The sequence below is a fragment of the Antedon mediterranea genome, chromosome 8 (genome assembly GCF_964355755.1).
Source record: "Antedon mediterranea chromosome 8, ecAntMedi1.1, whole genome shotgun sequence".
NCBI lineage: Eukaryota > Metazoa > Echinodermata > Crinoidea > Comatulida > Antedonidae > Antedon > Antedon mediterranea.
In genome coordinates, this window is record NC_092677.1 from 13,410,107 (window position 1) to 13,418,377 (window position 8,271).

Sequence of the window (8,271 nt, forward strand, 5' to 3'; positions counted from 1 at the left end):
ATTCACAGTTTCATAACCAAACAGGTCAAATCTACACAATATGTTAATAACGGTTATCATTGTCCTATATTGTATGGTTGATTGATTGAAATGAAAAGGTGCTATTATCACACCAAGAGCGATTCTGTGGTGTTGTATGGAGACATTTGCCATCGAGGAGGCCTATTTTCAATCATTAAACATCATTCATTTTTCACACTCAGTGAACTGCCTGTCGTAAGAGAGCATATATTTATGATTTAAGCCTAAAAATATCATTTCTTCCTCGAGTGAACTTCAGCACAAACATGCTAATTCAAAAGACACAATCGTTCACCCCTGTGCTGTCTGTAATAAACCTTTCGTTACAAATAGATTGGAGCTACCGTTGACATTGATAATAATAGTTACCGTATACCTGGAATTTCCCTTTTGATCGCTTCGACAGTACAGTACCTAAAAATAGGTTTTAAATACAGTATTTATGCAAATGCAAACGTTTAGGTCTATGCTGATTTTAGAGAATACGTTGAATTGCTCTTTAGGCTAGTTGAGAAGAGTGGAACCCTATTGAGGGGAAATTATCGAGACCCAAACAAATTGTCCCCTTAATAATTTTAATTTTTAATCTATATGTAATTCGAAGAGTTACCAAGCCGTTTTCGACCGACCTTTTTTAGTGTTTTACATTGTTTAGGCCTACTGTTTGTTGGCCAAACGAATAAAATAAGATAATTGGCTAAAGGATTATAATTCATTTTCATTTAATTTGTCATTCCGTCAACAAAAGGACAACTGCAGATTTGACTAGTGTTTAGACTGTTTAGTTAATTATAACCATAACTTTATTTTGGCGCGTAAAAATATATGATACTACAGAATTGTACCCCTTTTCAATTAACTCGACTTTATCGTTATAGTATCAATGTGATTTTTACCTTTTCCTTAAAATACAATTTTGTAATCCCCATTCTCTTCTACAATTCCTAAAAATAGATCCATATAGCAAAAATATGCATAACAAAGACAAGACGCCATCATAGTCAAACGACTGTTGTGAACTGATCGATCCATACAGTGGTTGTTATAGAGGGGCAAGACGCATCTATTTTTTAGTTTCTTCAGTATAAAAGGTGAAAGGTAAGAATTATTATAATTACGTAAATATCAGTTAGGGGGAAAATGGCAAAATCAGCACTGTGGTTATGTTACAAGAGTTGTCAATAGATTATCTGATAAAACTCATAGAAAGTAGGAAGCCTTTTGCCATTTTCCCCTAAACTGACATAGTACGGTACAAAGGATAGCAATTACCATTCGCCTTAATTATTATATTATAAAAATATAAAGAGTGAAAAACACGACAACCTTCAGTACAGTTACTTATGCATATCAATATTTTCAACATAATCATAATAATCTGTGGTTTCTGAGTAAATGCATGGTTTCTGGTAATTGGTACGACATTGAACAATTGAGTTAATCGATGAGTAGTACACTGTTGATGATAGTTAAGGTCTTTCAACTTTAAAAGGTTTAGGGAGGAAAATAAGGGATCTGAGTGAGCTAGTGGTGGTGCACCTGATATTATTCGAACTACTTTCTTCTGTTTGATAAATAATCTGCTAGTGTTGGACTCATACGTGTTGCACCAAACTACATTGCAATAGTTTAAATATGGTAAAATAAGAGTACAATACAAGGTATGAAGAATGTTTTTGGAAGAAAAGAAGACAGTCTAAAAATGATACCAATATTTTTGGATATTTTATTTTTAATTTCTTTAATATGTTGCTTTCAAGTGAGACCTGAATCAATGGTAACACCAAGAAATTTCGTATTTTCTACAAGTGGAACAATATGTTCATTAATTTTAATATGTCTATCATCAAGATTTACAGGTTTGCGAGTGTTTCGAAACAAAATAGAACAGCATTTCTTAACGTTAACGGAAAGTTTGTTTGCTCGGAAATATTCACACACTTTAGTCAGTTCCTGGTTGACAACCGCAAATACTGTATACTGTATAACACAAAATAGACACAATTCATCACTGTAAACATATTTAATTTATTTATAGTATGGCATAATAATTTTCGGTGTTAACATATTAACGTATGTGTGCATGTTGCGTTTGCGTCAAAGTGACGAGTTCAAATATAGTTTATTTGTATTTTCATTGCGATCCAGCCGCTGAACCACCATTATTATTTCTTCAGTAATCTGAATTTTAAGGTATGCACTAATGATAATGAACAACATAAAAATGTGTACGTAGCAGTATAGTTATGTGCCGATAGTAAAAGGCAGTGTTTTTTTATATTTTCATTTTATACTTTGCCCATTAGGCCCTAATGTTACTAATGTTATATTATTGTGAAGATTGTAAACAAAGATCAAATTTAATTGAAAAAAAAAAATGTTTAGGCCCTCTGTTATTAGAAACTGCAGTTTGCTTTGACTTTGCCTAACAATACAATTTCCATGCAGGGAAATAATACAATTTCTAATAATTATGCATAACAAAGACAAGACGCGATCTCAGTTCGTCGATAGGGATTCTTTGACCTAACCCTAACAGTGGCTGTTATAGAAGGGCAAGACTCATCCATTTTTTTACTAAGTAAAGGAAAGGTAAAAGGTAAGAAAATCGCATAACATGTCTCTTAAGTAGGCCTACAATTGATTTAATGGGTACATGTTAAAATGTTGATGTTCGATTTCAGACTACGTGTCGCTCATTACCGTACGCGACAAACTGGCGAGATTACTGTATGCCTAGTCTTTATAATGCTTTTTAAAATGTTCATCATTGATTTACAGTATCATATCATTCGTAAGAAATTAGTTTATAATGTTCTACTGTCTATACTCATTCATAAATACGTACTATTATTAAGAAATTAGGGAATACAACCATTTTGATAACAGGCGTGGCACGGCTGGTTGTTGATGCGTGCGATCATCGAGATAGTGAACTTCATTCACAGTTAGTAGTGGCGCTGTTTTATATAATTTGTATGCACTAGTTTTACTTATATAGAATATATACTGTATATTTAAAGAAGTCGGTGTTCATATCTTTTAAAGACAAGTTCTTTTTAATAGACGAATAAATAATCATTTTGAATAAAACGACAAATAAAAAAAAACAACAGTAGACTTAAAAGAAATTGAGAAAGAACAACAGGCTCAATTACAAACTTTTTTTTCAGTAACAAAATGGATAGTGAAAGACTGCGAGACCTTTGTCAAGAATTCAGTAACGCTTATCCTGGAGATAAAACACGGGAGTTGAAATTTCTTTTACATGATCACCTACCGGTTGGTGTAATGGCACAGGAGCACATTTCGGGAATGCAGCTTTTTAATGAACTCAGATCTAAAAGCAACATCACATACGATAGCATTACAATTTTGTCAGAAATCGCAGACGTAACAGAAAACACCAAGGCGAAAGAAAGTGTAATTGAGTACACACAATATATTAGTCGACTCTATGATAGGGATGGTTTGTCTTCACATCGTAAAACATTTTATAAATCTATGATTCATATCACGGACAAAGATTTACGGAAGTTGATTGACTACTACGGATTAGGGTCACTAGGCATTACAAATAAATGGGATTTAGTGTTTTATCTGGAGAAAGAACTGAAGTTAAACACACGAAAGAAACTGGAGAGATTTGCCAATCAGTTGAATGCGAGAGCAAAAAGGATATTACTAGGTACGTAGTAAACAGTATTTCGAACATATCATGTGCAGTCTAGATATTCTTTATGTAAGTATGCTTTTATTCTATAGGTTTCACAACTCAATGCGAAGAAACAACACGTATACCAGATTTGTTTTTCTATTCAATTCGATTTTTACCTTGTTGACATTAGGCCTATGTAGTTCTACAAATTACTATTAATTAATTAACAGTACAGTAATCAGATGCAATAACCAACAACATCCACTACGATTATCGAAAACCTTAACATTTATCAAAACGTAATTGAAGGAGATTCTTTTGGGGAGTCAAGACACATGGCTTTAAACGCCACCACAACAATATACATTTATTTTATGTAAGAGCCTTTTTTTAAATAAATTTGATATTATTCTCTACTCATCATACAAATAATAATAATAATAATAATAATAATAATAATAATAATAATAAATATATATCATTCAGATGGTGCACATGGTAGCGGAAGTCGAAGTGGTACAACGGCATCAAGCGAATCAGGTGAATATCATCATCTATATACAAATTAATTACATCTTTTGCGTAAACCTCAAAACCAAACACGTGCTTTTTACTTTCTGGTCTTCGAAAACAATTCGATGCCTGACTCTGGTTGATCCAATATGGCCGATTAACCAGTAAAAAGAACATCGAGATAAATTTCCATTTGCTATAACGTAAACTGTCTCGTGTACAATTTTTTAAAAATGATTGATTACATCCTTCATACGGTACTTCGTTATTTACACGGGTAAGTCGATTTCTACTCCCCACCAAAGTTTGCGGTAATTGTGCTAAAATTGATTTAATTCAATGCTTTTATTCTATAGGTTTCACAACTCAAAGCGAAGAAACAACACATATACCAGATTTGTTTTTCTATTCAATTCGATTTTTACATTGTTTACATTAGGCCTATGTAGTTCTACAAATTACTATTAATTAATTAACAGTACAGTAATCAAATGCAATAACATCCAACATCCACTACGATTATCGAGGGCAATGCTTATTGGCTTTTTGTTTCTTTGCCTGAAATTGATTTAATTTAATGTTTACTTACCTGTAAAAATAATACTTTTTATACCTGTTTTTTACTCTATTATACTAAGTTGGACTCACTTTTGGAAGCGGTACAGGTAAAGGTGCGCAAATAGCAACGTTTCCAACACAACAATGTAAGTTAACATGCTCTGAAAATTTAATTTTTAAACATTTATCAAAACCTGATTGAAGGGGATTCTTTTGGGAAGGAAATGTACATGGCCTTAAACGCCACCCCAAAAATGTACACTTAATTTATAGGAGCCTCTTTTAAAATAAACTTAATATTTTCTACTCATACACTAAAAAAAATAGGGCCTAACGAATATTATTCTGATGACGACGACTCAGATCATGGTGATGGTGCATATGGTGGCGGAAGTCGAGGTGGCGGTGGTGGAAGTCGAGGTGGCGGAAGTCGAGGTGGTGGAAGTCGAGGTGGCGGAAGTCGAGGTGGCGGTGGTGGAAGTCGAGGTGGCGGACGCGGTGGTGGTCCAAAATCAGGTGAATATCATCTATTATAACTTTTGCGTAAATCTCAAAACCAAACACGTACTTTTCACATTCTGGTCTTCGAAAACAAGTTGATGCCTGACCCTGGTTGATCAAATATGGCCGATAAGTACAGTAAAAAAGTACACCGAGATAAATTTCTCTGTACAATTTAAAAAGATTGATTGATTATGACTATATTATTTCAATATTATTAATTAACTTAATGTCTGAATGTTAAGTGATCGTTAAACAATAAAGTTGAGCATTTCCCCACCGGATTCTATTATTCTACTATAATATTCAATTACTTAAGAATATTGGTAATTCTGATGATGAGAAATGGTTGTAAGCTCAAATTAAAGACTGTTTGGATTCTAATGTCCTGTATATTTAGAATTATATTCGACGATCACATCAAAACCCCTCACCACCCCACCCCTAATCTCCACTATTATCACACTCCTAATAACAAACAATTATAATCGGTTGAACAATTTCTACTTCATAGAACATATTTGATTTTGCAGGAATGAGCAAGGCCGTTGATTTCAATCTTCTAAAAACGATTGAACATCTTTTCTAATTTTTTTTCAGAAGTGAACGAGGATGATTTCAATCTCCTGAAAATGATTGTGTCAGAGTATTACGATGACAGGAATTGTCTCATTATGCTGAAGGTGTTGTTTAGAGACCATGTGCCTCAATTCAAATTACAAGAAATGAGATCTACAATAGATATGTTAAACGCGTTAGAGGACTCCGGTGATTTAAGTTCAAAAGACATCTCGATAATATACGACACAATCAACTTGACAAAACAATATGCCTTGAAAGATAAGATACAGAAAGAATTACCATTTCCCAATGTAAGTGGAATACCAATTACCAACTTCACAGAGTACAGACAGAAGATAATGAAACTTGGAATGGAGATAAATAGAAGGGATATACATAGAAGTGATATGTATTCTAACAATCCATACAAGGGATACCAAAGTAGTTGGAGAATGATAGACGATTTAGACGACGGCAACATTCAAACATTGTTGAGTAAACTGAATATGCTGCATTATTGGAATTAATAATTCAAGATTGGTGAGAATCATTTCCAACCAGTCATCTGTTAATGTCGATTCGTAACAAACATTACAGTCCTGTCTTACAACCAGAAACTATATAGTTGGTAGTATTACTGAATTACTGAATACTGTTGTATAGATTATGCTCATACATTTCTAGGTCCATGATTGATAAGTCGGCCTATTTTTAACATCTTTGTTCAGGAAGAAAATATCATGTTTGGTCTTATTTATAAATCATATAAAACCCGTTTTATTCTTCATGAAGTTTTAGTGATAGCTAGTAGTATTATTTTCGTATACAGTAGGCCTATACGTTGGCATTTCAAACAGTATTTTTAACTAAATGGTCGACATATATGTTATGATTTTAATATTCATGTCAAGTGAATAAAAATGTTTCCACTTAAAAAATGTGTGTACACTGTATGCTTGGGAAGTTTGACTTAAGGCAGACGGTTGGAAGAAAATGGGTATCTTACCTCACCAAAATTTAAGTAAGATAGACAGTATACCATCATCATCCGTTACATGATTCGTCTTGGGTAGACATTGCGTACGCTAATCGTTTCCATGACTCTCTTGAGATTCAACTACCATCATTCCCAAAAGTAAAAAAGATCCCGATTTCTACATTTACACCATACAGACAAAACATAATGAAATATGGAAGGGGCATAGGCGAACAAGATATAGCCTAACGAAGATTGATGGGTACTATTTATTTTTTTATTATTATATTTATTTTATGGACGGCGTCCATTATAAAAGCTAAATATCACTGGGCTACTTTATGTTAAATAAAACAAAGTATGAACATTTAAATGAAGCAATGGTTCATTCAAATAAACATAGTATTTTGATTCTTTTTTACATGGAAGTAAGTCTCAGTTTCGTCCTTATATAATCCTAAGTGATACTTAAGGAAAGTGAGTCTGGTAAATTGGTGTTTTTTCTGCTATAGTGAAACATATCGTACCATGTTTCCGCTTACAGATACGTCTATGTTCGTCTACTTTTCAATACAATAACAATACTAAATAGATCCATTCGCTGATCCACAGCATTATCATTTTCAGTAGAATTTGCCATCTATATATAAATTTACGTAAGGGCAAAATTCGGTAAATCGCGCCTTACTTCTAGAATGTTTACTCGATGGTATATACAGTTGGTTCGTACTTTCGGTACTGATTTTAACCACCTGATGTAACCCTGTTTACTAATTAAATTGAGTTAGATAATTATTTATTGACGATTAAAACGAATTTAGGTTCAACGATTTGCCCCAAATAGGGGTGTTTTCCGATCGTGGTATACACTGTCTAATGGATGTCTAACTTGAAAAATACCCGCACACGATAATACGAGGACGCTTCGCATTTTCCTATCTCCTCCTACGATAATTGTTTTTAATAGCTGTAAACCGGTTGAACTGCTCGAGTACAGCATCATAATGTTGAAGACAGGCCGATTTTCTTTTAAAAATACTATTTTGATAGATTTAATTTACGTTTTTACAAATGTATTGATTTGCGATGAATGGAACATTCCAATCTCTCAGTCTGCCAGTTTGGTTTAACACAAGTAGGTAAATTTATGAGCCCTTGGAGAATAAACTTGCAATACTTTGACAATACAGTACTGCAAATACCTATTAACCATTTTTGGTCGTCATTTGAATCGAACATTTCTTACTGTGAATACTGTTAGATGTTATATACAAACATTTCTTACTGTGAATACTGTTAGATGTAAAAAAATATATACAAATAAACTTTATTACTGTGACTGTGGGTAGGCTCTACTGTTGATATATAAACACGTAATATACAAATAAACTTTATTACTGACAGTTGCTTCTCAACGTTTGCATTAATTAATAATTACAAAAAATATAAACGTCGTAGTGGTGTATCGTTACATGTACTTTAC

General features: G+C 33.1%; 1 protein-coding gene across 4 annotated transcripts; it reads left to right on the forward strand.

Annotated features, from left to right (window-relative positions):
• Positions 1-1,032: 1,032 nt before the first annotated feature.
• Positions 1,033-7,114, forward strand: LOC140056507 (uncharacterized). Of its 4 annotated transcripts, none has more exons than XM_072101899.1 (7): positions 1,035-1,119; positions 2,470-2,620; positions 3,195-3,709; positions 4,166-4,219; positions 4,831-4,896; positions 5,078-5,266; positions 5,855-7,114. In XM_072101899.1, the coding sequence occupies exons 3-7, from the start codon at positions 3,202-3,204 to the stop codon at positions 6,337-6,339; spliced, it is 1,302 nt and encodes a 433-aa protein (XP_071958000.1). In that variant the 5' UTR covers positions 1,035-1,119; positions 2,470-2,620; positions 3,195-3,201; the 3' UTR covers positions 6,340-7,114. The 4 variants fall into 4 exon arrangements, with proteins under 4 accessions (XP_071957999.1, XP_071958000.1, XP_071957998.1 ...); XM_072101896.1 differs by having other exon boundaries at positions 1,043-1,119; positions 5,852-7,114; XM_072101898.1 differs by lacking the exon at positions 2,470-2,620 and having other exon boundaries at positions 1,033-1,112; positions 5,852-7,114.
• Positions 7,115-8,271: the final 1,157 nt, after the last annotated feature.